At 63.8% G+C, this 13,089-nt stretch overlaps 1 protein-coding gene across 2 annotated transcripts in view; it reads right to left on the reverse strand.

Moving 5' to 3' along the window:
- The window catches only part of ADD2 (adducin 2), an 88,497-nt gene that overhangs the window by 4,951 nt on the left and 70,457 nt on the right, over positions 1–13,089 (reverse strand). For both annotated transcript variants that reach the window (XM_077915821.1, XM_077915822.1), the window contains exons 10-15: positions 9,541–9,717; positions 5,454–5,711; positions 4,359–4,478; positions 3,601–3,690; positions 1,940–2,087; positions 968–1,090 (exon numbers count right to left, since the gene is read on the reverse strand). In XM_077915821.1, the coding sequence (XP_077771947.1) occupies positions 968–1,090; positions 1,940–2,087; positions 3,601–3,690; positions 4,359–4,478; positions 5,454–5,711; positions 9,541–9,717 (916 nt within the window). The remainder of the gene's footprint in view (positions 1–967; positions 1,091–1,939; positions 2,088–3,600; positions 3,691–4,358; positions 4,479–5,453; positions 5,712–9,540; positions 9,718–13,089) is intronic.

Genomic DNA, 13,089 nt, shown 5'->3' on the forward strand with positions numbered 1-13,089 from the left:
ACCGCGCTCGAGGCGGCGACCCAGCCGTGGAGGGGGCCGGGGGGCTGCAGGGCGCACGGCGGTCACCCCGTCCCGGACACGGAAGATGTCATCGGGCCACCAGCCCTGCTGGGCAGCCCAGCGCCGAGTCCGGGGCCCCGGGGAGGACGGCTCCCGCTCCGGGGGGCTCCAGGAGCTCGGTCGAGACCCTTGGGTAATCTCGGGGGCACAGGCCGCAGCGGGGCCATTACCCGCCGTGCGCAGCGTTGCTCGTGACCCGGCTGGATCTTACCCTTAAGTGTTTTTATTTTCTTTCATTGTATTTTTAGATTCCATTTGTTACGCTCTCAACGACGGCTTCCCTCTAAGAACCCTAAGAAGGGAGAATACCTGACAGACAAGGAAACCGAGGCACAAAGATGCTCCGATCTCCAGTCGGGCCTGGACCTAGACGCTCTGGGCCAGCACGTGCACAGCGGTTCTCAGCCCGGGAGGGAGCCGGCCCGGCACGTTCTCCTCTGCCCCGGCCCGGACCGCTGGCGGGGACCAAGGTGCTGCCGTGCTGGGGCCCAGGCCGCTGTCGGGGGTGGGAAGCCCCCAGGTGGCTCCAACCTGCCGAGGTCCCAGGGCTGCGCAGGACGTCGTCAGCCTAACCTGGGAGCTGCTGGAAACAGCTCAGCTCCCACCGCAGACCTTCCGCCTTCGCGAGATCCCGGGGACCCCCACCCGCAGTGAAGCCTGAGCCCCGGCCGGTGCCCCTAGAGGGACCACCAGCAGCCTCGTCGGGGTCAGGGGTCGGGAGGCCGCGCGCCAGCCGTCAGCTTCCTCATCATCCCGCAGGTGGAGACACAAGTTTTAGGCCGCGATGTCCCGGCTCGTGAAGGAAACAAGCTTAACTCTGGTGGCCCCGGTCTCAGATCCCAGAAAGCCCCCGGGGCCCCCCGCGGAGCCCGCCCGGCCGTGGAGGCGCCTCGTCCCCTCCGCTCACCGTCTGCAGACCTGGAGGGAGACACCGCGGGGCTCTTTGTCTCCGACCGCGCTGGGCTCTGGGCCGCGGAAGCTGGAGCCGACCCCGGAGAGCCCGGCCCCTCCGCCGGGGTCTCCTTCTCCCCTGAAAGCACAGAAAGCCGCCTCGGGGTGGGCTCAAGCGGAGGGGAGGAGGGCAGACAGGGGACACCCACGGGTGCTTCTTCCTCCTCGCTGACCCCACAAGCCTCTGGGAGTCTGTCCTACATCCCGGGGGAGGCAGACGGAGGAGGGAGTCGGGGTCCCCGCAGGTCTCCCAGGGCGGCGTCACCCCGACGGGACCACGGGGCCGCAGGCTTCCCGCCCACGGTCTGGGTGCTCGGAGCTTCTTTATCTGACTTCACGTTCGGCCCAATAATCCCCCCGGGGATAGAAAGCACCCTGTTTTCTCCCCAATTTTTCAACCATCACACAAGCACCCCGAGCCCACCAGGCAGGGCCTGCTGGGTGCCCGGAAGGCGCCGAGCCCGCGTGGGGAGGGGGCGTGACCAGGGCTGCGCCTGGGAGGACACAAGCCGGCAGGGAGCTGACGTCTCCGTGCCTCGGCCCCACGTGCTCTTGAAACACGGGGCGGGGGGGGTGGGTGAGGAGGGACGGGGCTGAGACGGCAGTGCTGGGGCCGGAGCCCGGGGGGAAGCTGTGCCAGGCGGGGACACAGGCGTGACCGTGAGCACGCAGCCGCCGTGATGGCACGTGTGGGGTCGACCTGAGACACGGGCCGGGCTGCAGATCCCGCAGCGAAGGAAGGGTGAGGGGGCGACGGGAGGCTGCTGGCGGGCGTCCCCCTGCAGGCGGGCCGGCTGGTGCCCAATGCAACGGGTCCGCCGTGGGCTCCCCTCCTGTCACCCCGTCACCCCCCCAAGCGCCCCTGTGGCCCCGTCGCACGCCCGGCAGGCCCGGAGGGGCCGCACCCGTCACCCCGGGGGCCCCTCACCGTCCAGCTCCAGCGTCTTCCGCTCCACCTCCTTCTTGTACTCCTCCAGGTCCTGGTCCGTGAGCTGGCTGAAGGGGTTGGGCGCCGTCTCCTCCGCCTCGTCTTTGGTGTCCGCGTCGCCCTGGGCCGCCAGCTGGCTCTCCGTGGACTGAAAGTCAACCACAGAGCGCGTGTCGCCCCCTGAGCGCCGCCGCGGGCCCGGGCCCAAGCTTCTGTCCCTCCCGCGGCTGCCGGTGCTCTCGCTCCTGGAAACGGCAGGGCCCCGGGCCTCGGGGCGTCTGCTCCCCCCGCTGCCTCCCCCCCCCGCCCTGGGGTCTCTGCCGCGCCCCGGATGCAGGGAGCCCGCCCTGTGCCCCGGAAAGAAAGGCGAAGGATGCGCCCAAGCAGAAGAAGACGCGTTTATTGCAGCCCCGCGGGTCGCCCGCGCCGTCCGCATGCACAGCCGCAGCCCCGCAGCCCCGCAGCCCCGCAGCCCCGCGTCCCACTGCCGGCCCAGCACCCCCCCCCCCCCCCGCCCACGGCAGCACGAGCCACAGCACAGGCACGAGGTCAGCGCAAGACACAGCGGCTTCAGCGTCGGTCCGGCGGTTAGTCCTGCTCCGCGCACGGCCGTAAGTCACAAGCGAGCCAAGGTCCTGAGTCCTGGATCTTCGGGGCCGGCGTCGCGGGTCCCTGGGGGCACTGCGGAGCCCCCGGCTCGGGGGAGCTCACAGCCGGGCCTCGCGGGAGCCTCCGCAGTCCTCTGACCCCTCGGGCCCCTTCTAATGGGGGCCTCGTGCTGGCCTTCGAGGGCGCCGTGCTCGGAAGCCGAGGAGCAGCCAAAGAGCGCGGCGCTCAAAGGACGCGAGCCCGGGCAGGGCCTGCGCCGGCCTCCGGGCCACCTTCCCCTGACGACGCCGCGGCGCCCCCAAGGGACCCGCACACCAGCCCGTGTTGAGGACTCACCGCCCCGCCCCGGGGTCGCGGGAGCTCCGACTCCCCACCCTGGAGCCTGCACGGCCCCTCCCTGTGGCTGCAGCCTGAGCTCAGCGGCCTCCATCTGCTCCACGGGCGGAGCGTGTCCTGTGTCCCTCCCTCCTGGCCGCCCTCGGGGCAATGGCTTGCAACACGAGCTGCGCCTCTGACCCTCCCGCCCTTCCCTACGCACTAGACCCGGGCGGCCCCATCTCGGCCCCGGAGCGACTCCCTACGTCCTACTCTACGTGGGTGTGGGGGCTCCTGGCCGGCCTGAGCGGGCACCGTCCTCACACACGTGCCCCTCCTCTGCGAGCACGTGGGCGTCCCCCAGCGCCACGGCCGGCTGCTGCCGTGTCCACGCGCAGAGGCCAGGAGCACCGAGGGCAGGCCGGCCGGGAGCAGCTGGAACCGCCAGCCGCGCTCCCGCGACGCCCACTGGGCAGGAGCCGTGGGGGCCGAGCGGGGTTCCCTGGGTCAAGCTTGGAAGTCAGCGTCACTGCGGGGCGGGCGGGCGCTGCTCCCCGCCCCGGCCCCACGCCGTCCCTGGTCCTCACAGCGTCCGTCCTGCAGCAAGAGCGGCAGCGCCCAAGATCACGGACAAGGGTGGGCCTGAGGACTCAGGGGTCCCGCTGCCCGGCCTCGGGCACTGAAGGCCCCGAAGGCGAGCACGCTTCCCCTCCGGGCAGGGGCGGCTTCTGCTGTACCGGGCTTCGGCTCTTCTCGGCAATGACGCTCGCCAGGAGCTGGGACTGAGGCCCCGCTGACTTCACGTCCTGTCGGTTTTGTTCTCGAATCTGGGGTCAAGGGAAGAGAGAGCGAGCTAGCGGCTGCACGTCGGGGGCGCCGTCGAGGGCGCCGGGGCCCAGGGCTACAGCCGTCCCCCGGGGCTGGAGGCCCGTGTCCCCTGGGAGGCCCTGTCGGCGAGCGGAGCCCACGAGCGCCGGGAGCCGCCGCGGGGGTGCAGGCCGAGGCGAGGTGCACCCTGGGGGGCTCGGTCTACCGAAGCCCCCGAGGGGTCTCCTCACTGCGCCGGCTGCCGGGAGCCACGACTCTGGAGCCTGGGTCTCTCCCTGGGGAGGCGCCTGTCACCCAAGCCCCGCAGACGGTCCTCGGACCACCGACCACCGTCGCATCCCCGCTCCACGGGCGTGTCGACCTCGCGCGGGCTCAGCTACGCCCGGAGTCTAACGAGAAACGGAGCGAGCGACTCGCGGAGGCCGAGAAATAAATACAAAGGACCGCGGCACTTTGAGGATGAGCCCAGAGGGAACCGGCATAAGGTCCGCGTGGACTCGAGTTGGGCTCAGGCAGCGTCTCTAGGGCCGGGGTCGCGGGCTACCACCGCCCGGACGGTTCTTTCTCGTCAGAGGGCCTGGGCACATCCTGGCGCTCGGCTCGTACCTGCGGGGCCTCAGGCAGCGCGGCTCGGGCGAGGGGCAGCGGGCTGGGCAGCTGCCCTTACCTTGTTCCTCATGTCCAGAACCTCCTGGGGGTCGGTATAGAGAGGCACAAACTGGTTGGGGTTCTCGATCCGTATGGGCATGCCGCTGCTGGACTTCTCCACCTCGTCGGCCTTCATCCACTGCAGACACACGAGACCGGGGGGTGAGGCAGAGGCGTGAGGTCCGCACGCCGCCCCAGGGCCCACCCGAGGTCTGGCCGGGCGGCCCACGGGGATGGTCAGCAGGCCCGCGCACGGACGCTCCCCGCCTGGGCCTCCTGCAGGGCTGGCCGCCTCCCGGAGCAGAGATGGGCATCGGGGCCCAGGGGCCAAAGGGCCCGTCCAGCGGTCGGCGGCAGCTGGAGAGCCGGCCCGCACCCTGACCCCCGGCGTGACGGGCAGGCAGCCGCCCAAGCGCAGTGTCGGGTGACTTACCGGCTTCAGATTCTATGTACTTGCTCAGAGCGGTGGGGGCAGAGGGAGAGAGGGTCCCAAGCGGACTCCACACCGAGCACACAGAGCCCGACACGGGGCTGGGTCCCTCAACCCTGAGGTCGCGACCTGCGCTGTGGTCGCCAGCTGGGAGCCTGACGGACGGAGCCCCCCGGGGGCCCTGACTTATGATTGCACTTTGCAGGGCTGCTTTTTTTTTATTATTTATTTTTAACAAAAGCCTGTTCTCTTTGGCTCCTAGCTACTTTAGTGTCAACAAAACATCAGATGAAGAGCCAACGTGTCCGTGAGTGTGCGAGAGCCCGAGACAGAGAAGGGGCGTGAGCGGGAGCCTACGCAGGAGACCGCAGCATCCCGCCCACCTCCTGGGCTTGCATCCACAGTCCAAATGCTGGACGCCCGGGACCTCCCCAGAAGCCCCGTGGGGGGTGGGGGCAGGAAGCAAAAGCCACGTGCTCCCGGGTGTTGTGCAGTGGGGAGCGAGGGTCAGTCGGCCCCGGAGGGAGCTGCTCCCCAGGACCCCGGCCCAGCGCAGAGGTGCGGGAACAGGGACAGAGCCCCGGGGGCGTGAGCCCAGTGGGAAGCCCCATGGGAATCTGACCCCAGCCCCAGGCTTAACCAGAGGCGGGGCCAGGCCCCCCGTCCGCCCGCCGTCCCCCTTACTGTGGTCTTGGGCCGCGGGCTGCCCATGCTCCTCTGCACCTCATCAGCCACGTTGACCCGCAGGTAGGTGTTGGGCGTGTTGAGCCAACGGGTCTTCTCCTTCTGCTGCTTCTGGGCGTGCTGCCGCAGGGTGGGCACCGGGGCGCCGTCCTCCTCAAACACGAAGGCCGTGACGGTGGCTGGGATTTCCACCTCGCTCTTGTGTTTGGTTTTCTCTTGAACAAAGGGGTAGCGGTAGGTGTAGCCTGTTCTGTAACCCTAGAAGGGACGGGGGCGCGGCCACTTACCATGGGGAGAACCGTCCCCCCGTGCACGGCTCCCACACGCCGCGCCCCCCCTTCTCCAGGTCTCGGTCTCCTCCATCCCAGTCTGCGCCGTGCGCCCCGGGGCCCGGCCCCGACCTTCCTCCTTCACCCCGGCTGCCCCCGGGGAGCCTCGGGGGGCTTCCCAAGGCTGCTGCCCGCGCCCTCAGAGCTCCCGCGTGCTCTGCGCTGTAGGATTTTTAAGAGTTTCCAGTTGATTCCAACAGTCAGCCCTCGTTTTCCCGACTCCCAGGTCTCTAGGCCGTTTCCTTCTCCGAAGCCGAAGGTCTGGCTCAGGAACACCCGCCCCCTGAGCGAGGAGGGGCCGCTGCGCACTGGGAACGGTCATCTGGACAGCTCCTGACCCGTCCTCCTTCGCTTTGCCTTTTTTTTTTTTTTTTTATTAAGGAGGCATTAAAATATGTTTCTGATTATAAAGAAAATACAGACCTATCTACAAAAATCGGGCAATATGGAAAAACATAAGACAAAAGTGGGTTTTACACAAACATCTCATCCCCAGGGACGAGCACTAAAAATCTCTGCGGTTGGGCTGCTCGGGTGGCTCAGTGAGTCAAGCCTCTGCCTTTGGTTCGGGTCACGATCCCAGAGTCCGGGGGCGGTGCTCTGCGTGGGGGGCTCCCCGGGTCAGCGCTCCCCACTGAGCGTGCCTCCCAGCGTTAGGATGAGAGGGAGGGAGAGTGCATAAAAATATACATTTTCAATTTTAATATCATATCTGTCAATGCTCGTCATCATGGTTTCAGACTTTCCCACCACGCTCGGTGAGTTGTTTCCCAACAAAAGAGCATCAAACGTATAAATCCGTTTTTAAATATCTAGGAGTCTATTTTATGTTATAAATTTTTGATAAATCAGGAATTCTTCTGGTTGAAATAAATGATTTATCTTCTTTATTTCCCAAAGTGCTAGCAGTCAATCCTCCTCCTCCTGCTTCATAAGATGCCTACTTGCCCTGTGTTCAGCCCCCATATATTTAGGATCCGTTTCTGATTCTCTGTCCCACTGATTCGCCTGTCCTTCCTGCACTGGGGCTCTGCTCTTTAGTTGCTAAAACTTTTTCACGCTTTACCATGTGATGGGACAAGTATCCTCAATTACTCTTCTTTTCATAGGGTTTTCCTGGCCACTCTCAGTTCCACTTGGAAAAACATTTTTGCAAAGTCCTTCTGTGCTCCCCTATCATTGAAGGGTTACATTGAGGTCATTGATTTGGAAAGGGGCCCTCTTAACCCTATGGAATTATTTTTTTCAGATTTTATTTATTTATTCATGAGAGACAGAGAGAGGCAGAGACACAGGCAGAGGGAGAAGCAGGCTCCACGCAGGGAGCCCGACGTGGGATTCGATCCCGGGACCTGGAGTCACGACCTGAGCCCAAGGCAGATGCTCTACCACTGAGCCACCCGGGTGTCCCCACCTTATGGAATTTTCTAACCAAGAGGAAACTGTGTCTCTTCACTGAATTCAGGCTTCCTCTGACATCTACTGGTAAAATTTTATGGTTTCCTTTAAATCAGTTCTGCTCAATGTTTTATGGTTTTTCTGCATTTGCAAATAGGGCTATTTCCTCCCATTACTGTATTTTCAAATATATTATTATATGTTAAGATGCAAAAAAAACCTACTCCTTTTAAAAATGCATTTTCTTAACTGACTACTTTAAAATGCACTCGTTACTTCTAATGTTTTTGTCTCAGTTGACTCTTTGGGACTTTATAGGCATGTAACCATAATACCTATACAGACAAGTAACTTTGTTTCCTTTTCAATATTTATTTTATTTTGATGCTTCACTATTTCAGATCCTGTTCCCATATTATTCTAGAACAATATTAAAACTGCTGACAGCAAGAATCATTATTTTGTTTCAAAATTAGTGGAAATACTTCTAGTGCTTCACCAAGATATTGGCTCTTGTTCCGAGAAAAAAAATTATTTTAATCATGTTAAGTAAGCGTCCTCCTCTCTTAACAGCTATTATTTTTTTTATAAATGGATACATTTTCATCAAATAACCTTTTTTTTTAAAGATTTTATTTATTTATTCATGAGACATACAGAGAGAGGCAGAGACACAGGCAGAGGGAGAAGCAGGCTCTATGCAGGGAGCCCGACGTGGGACTCGATCCCGGGACTCCAGGATCACGCCTTGGGCCAAAGGCAGGTGCCAAACCCCTGAGCCACCCAGGGGTCCCCCAAATAACTTTTTTTTTTTTAGATTTTATTTATTCACGAGAGTGAGAGAGAGCAAGCATGAGTGTGGTGGGGGCAGCAGAGACAGCGGGAGAGGGAGAGAAGCTGGCTCCATAAGCAGGAAGCCCGATGCAGGACTCGATCCCGGGACCCCGAGATCATGACCAGAGCCGAAGGCAGACCCCTACCGACTGAGCCACCCGGGCGCCCCGCAGATAACTTTTGATATTTATTTAAAAGACCAAAAGGCTTTTATCCTTTGATTCACTAAGATCATGAAACATACTTAAAAGATTTGTAACATCAGGCCCTCCTCGAATACTAGGGATGAGCCGTCCCTGGGTTATCGTGTGTTCTCACTCCCATGTCACGCTGGACACCACCTGCCGGTCTTCGCGCAGCATTCGCCATCCACTCAGAGCGAGACTGCCCTGAACCTGTTAGAATTATGTTATGTTCCACGTCCTACTTTCACTCTCTGAAACAGTTTGTTTATTTATTTGTTTGTTTGTTTTTCTGAAACAGTTTAAGTGGCAGAAGAATTATCTGTTTCTTAAAGATTTGATGGAATTTCTGTAGCAAACTCCCTTGCCCTGGTGCTTTGTCTAGGCGTCGATTACTCGGCACATGAGTGTTACTGGGAATTGTAGTTTCAAGGCAGATTGTATTTTTCATCGTTACAAAGTGACCCTCATGGTCAGCCTGACGATAAGGTAGGGGTGGTTTGGACGGACCCGAGGGCAAGGAGAAAAAGATCAAGCACGGCAATGACCCGGTCACGATAAAGAGGGTCCACGGCGGTGGCAGTGAGGACGGGAACACGAGTCAGGTACGGACACGGTCCGGGGATGGGTTTCGTCCTTCACTTCTCCGACCAATCAGAGAAGCCGCAGTCTCTCCCCGCACCCAGCTCCTCGTCGTGCGCGCTCTCCTCGCCTCCCAGCTGCCCCCCAGTTATGTCACGTCACCAACTAAACTCTACACCCCAGGGACACCCGGGTGGCTCAGCGGTTGAGCATCTGCCTTTGGCCCAGGGCATGATCCCGGGGTCCTGGGATCCAGTCTCACGTCGGGCTCCCTGCATGGAGCCTGCTTCTCCCTCTCCTGCGTCTCTGCCTCTCTCTGTGTCTCTCATGAATAAGTAAATTTTAAAAAATAATTAAAAAATAAACTCTACACCCCATATCCTTTAAAGCCGACCCCCGGACACGTCCCGGGTGACCCCTCCACGATGGACTCATGCAGCCGTTACGCAGGATACTGTAGGGCAGTCCGTGTATCACGTGGTTGCTACATTCAAGTCATGAGATAAGAGAAGCAGAAATAACTGCCCGAGAGAGAGCTGAGCCACAACGTAAGACGGCATCCGCAGCCCCTAGAGCCGGGGGCGCTAGGCCATCGTCTAAAAAAACTCAACTCCTACTAGAATGACTCCAAACTGTGAGTCAGTCGCCAACCGACGAGGCCTTGACAGCTTAACCCCGGTGCCGCCCCTCTCGTGCCCGCCTACGGTGTCCCCCTGACTGTCTCAGCGGACCGGCCGGGAAGGGCAGCGGCAGGGGACTCACCAGGTTGTCCAGCATCCTCATGAGGGCCTCGAACTCGTGCTCCCCCAGCCGGCTCTTCTGCATGGGCCCGAAGGTGCTCCCTGCCCACTGCACGGAGCCGACCTCGTGGGGTCGGTGCTTCTCCTGCTTCAGGAGGATGAGGTTCTCCACGCCCCCAGCGCTGGACAGGGCGGACACCTGCGGGGAGGCGCAGAAAGGCTCAGCCTGCGTGTGTGCACACGCCTGGAGATGTGAGCGGTGGTTGGGGTTTTCCTCCCGGAGGAAACGCCGCTCCGGCCCTTGGAGACCAGAAGAGGAAGAAACCACAAGTGTGAAGCCTTAGGAATAACGCAATACAGGGACGCCCGGGGGGCTCAGCGGCGGAGCGTGACCCCGGGGTCCCGGGATCGAGTCCCGTGCCGGGCTCCCTGCATGGAGCCTGCTTCTCCCGCTGCCTGGGTCTCTGCCTCTCTTTCTCCGTGTCTCACGAATAACTAAGCAACATCCCTCTAGAATACTAAACGCTAAAGCGATACAGAAGGCTGAAGCGTTACCTGGGATACAGACCAACCTCAACCTGGGGTCATTTCTGGGGAAGGTGGGAGGTCAGCTCCCGAGAGGCCGTCAGCGCCTGTCTGCAGCGGCTCCTTCCCGCGGGAGGAAGACGTCTGACGTTTGAAGGCTTTACCTTCCTCGCCTGGGTGGTGGGCAGTGGGTGCGCACCGTGTTCTCCTTCTTCATCTCTCTGTTCGTCTAAAATCCCCCTCCCTGCCTTTTTCTTGTTTAGGAAAAGCCCTTGAAGAAGGCAGGCTGGCGTCCTGGCCCTCGAAGCACGGCGCGGCCTGACCGGGCCTCACGGAGACTCCTCGTTCGCAGCGGTGAGCGCGTCCGGGAAGCCCAGACGGGGCCACACGACGGCTGGACCCCTGGGCCTGGGGTGCCCGCCGCACCGTCCGGGCCCCGCGGCCAGGGGCTACGACACACGGCTGCGGGCCGCGGGCTTCAGGTTTGAGGGCGAGAGCCGTGCGACCCCAGCGGCCGGGTGCACGAGCCTGACCATCTCCTTGCCTCCCGGTCCCTCCCCGGGTCCAGCGCTCAGATATGACAGGTCACGACCGGGCGTCCGGCTGACTCCGGCAGCAGGAGCGCGGCGGCTCCGGGGGCTCCGGGTCGTGCGCCCGGGGCTGAGCTGTGCCCCTGGTCGCCTCGTGCCAGCCTGTCAGCTCCTCGTCGGAAGGGGACGCCGATCGCAGGAGCCCCAGCGCTCCAGTCTCTGCTGAAGACCAAAGGCTGCGCTTCGGCCTGCAGGTGAGCCCGCGTGTCTGAGCCCACGGGTGGGAACACGCCCTGGCCCGTGTGGGCTCCGGCAGTGTGACGAGTGCCCGGGGCGTCCTGGAGGTCAGCCAGGCCATCCCCGCGAGGTGACCCGGGACCCTGTGAAGGCGAGGGGCCACAGCCCTCACTTTCCTCGCCCTCCGCATCCGGGACGTGTGCCCGCGGAAGCCCGCATCCTCATCTTGGACCGATGACCCCACACCTGGCGAAAATGGGGACTCCCCGTGGCTCATTCCAGCCCCAGAGCTGGGGGCCCGGCGTCCCGGGGGGCAGACCTCAGCAGGGGCAGCAGGGGGTGCCGGTCGCCCCGAGTCCACGCCTACTGCCTGTTACGTGCCCTCACGAGTCCTGCTTCCGCCGCCGCGCCCAGCTTCTCTGCTGCCGGCTGGGGAGCCCCCCCGGGGCCGCGCATCGCAACCAAAGGCCCGTTACCATGCCGGGGGGACCCTGTGGCCGGCGGCGCTCCCCGGGGCCCTGGGCCCGGTGCAGACCCTGGGCCGCGAGGCCGTGCAGCGCTAGGGGCCGGCCAGGGACCTGGAGGTGGGCTCCCGGTGCGAGTCCTGGGGCCGCGTCCTCGCCCTGGCACTCGGGCCGCTCCCTGGCCTCCCGTGCCTGCCTCCCCCTCTGTAAGACGAAGGCCAGAGGCGCTCGAGCCTCGCAAGCGTCACCTAAGCTGATACCATAAGGCGCCAAGAATGCCCGGGCGCACGGAGGGTGCGCGTCCGCGTTTATGAGCAATAATCTCGCCCATGAGAGAGGCGACGGGCCCGGGACCTGCTGGTCCCAAAGGAGGACAGGGCTGCCCAGGGCCCCGCGTCCCCCATCTCCGCGGCCATGGACCACAGGGAGGGGACCGTCCGGGCCTCCTCCCATCTGCTGCAGGCAGAGCTGGGCGCCTGTCTCAGCTGGGGTGACCCAGTGCCCAGGACCCCAAACCGACGGGGAGCAGTGGGAACACCGTCCCGGGAGGATGGGCCGGGCCCCGGGCCTGAGCCACGGAGATGGCCACGGCCGCGTGCTTGCCCGGCCAGGCCCCACCCCCAGCGCGGAAGGTGGGCCCACGACGCAGCACAACCTGGGCGCCGAGCTGGGGGCCGTCCCCAGGCGGCCGTGACCCCACCCTGGGTGGCCCACGCCCCTGCCGCCCGCCTCCAGCCTGAGCCTGCCTCGCCGCCTCCGCCCCTTCCAGCTTCCTCCGACGCCTCCCTGCCCCAGGAGCCACAAGGAAGGCACCGGAGCCTTCCCGGGGGCCAGCTGCCTCCGTCACCCGACGCACTGGGACGAGGTGGCCTGGAGCCAGTGCCGACTGCAGAGAACGTGGCAGCGGGTGCAGCCGAGAGGGGCCGGGGCCTGGGGCTCCGCGCTTCCACCTGCCCGGCTCACTCGCTGGCACAGGCGTCGGTGCGGGGCCGGGGGCACATCGGCGCCTCGTGGGGGGCACACGGGCATCTCCCCCATCCGCTCAGGGCCCGGCTGCCTGCCAAGGGACGGCAGCCTCTTCTTAAGTAAGCGAGGGAGCTCGCAGGAGCCCGGATGGGGAGGCGAGGGCCGTGGGGCCTCTGTCAGGGGCTGCAGCTCCCGGGCCGGGGGGGCGGCTGCGCACCTTCCCCACGCGTCTTCCTCACCGTCCTCACACCTGTCCCCCGGCACAGGCGACCCTGAGGAAGGGCCCTGGGGGCTCCGTGGTGGAGCACCGCCTTCGGCCCAGGCTGTGACCCTGGGTCCCGGGACCGCGTTCCCATCGGGTCCCCGCGGGGAGCCTGCATCTCCCTCTGCCTTCGGCTCTGCTTGTCTCTGGGTCTCACGACTGAATACGGAAAATCTTTAAAAAATCGCTCAGAAGGGCGCCACCTGCCGCATCCCCACCGCCACTCGGGAGCATCCCAACCCCGGCCGACCCCAGGCAGACGGCGGGTCCCGCGCCGGCGTGCTCCGCCCTGAGCAGCCAGGAGAGGGCACCCGGAGGCCCTCCCGTCGGAGGCCACGCGGCTCCTGATCTGGGAGGCGCCATCCTCACAGGGACCCATGGGGACCACAGCCCCGTGCGCCCCGAGGAAGCCAGGCTGCGGAAAGAAGCGGTGGGGGCACCGATCCCAGCCGGGGAGGGCCCGGCCCTTTCAGCTTGTGCGCCCCCCCTCCCCCCGGGCACCCCAAAGGGAGCAGGTGCGACCTGGCTAAACGGCGGGATCTGCGTTTTCCTACTGCTCTCCCAGCAGCCCCTCCAGGGGCCCCAGA

The sequence above is a fragment of the Canis aureus genome, chromosome 11 (genome assembly GCF_053574225.1).
Source record: "Canis aureus isolate CA01 chromosome 11, VMU_Caureus_v.1.0, whole genome shotgun sequence".
NCBI lineage: Eukaryota > Metazoa > Chordata > Mammalia > Carnivora > Canidae > Canis > Canis aureus.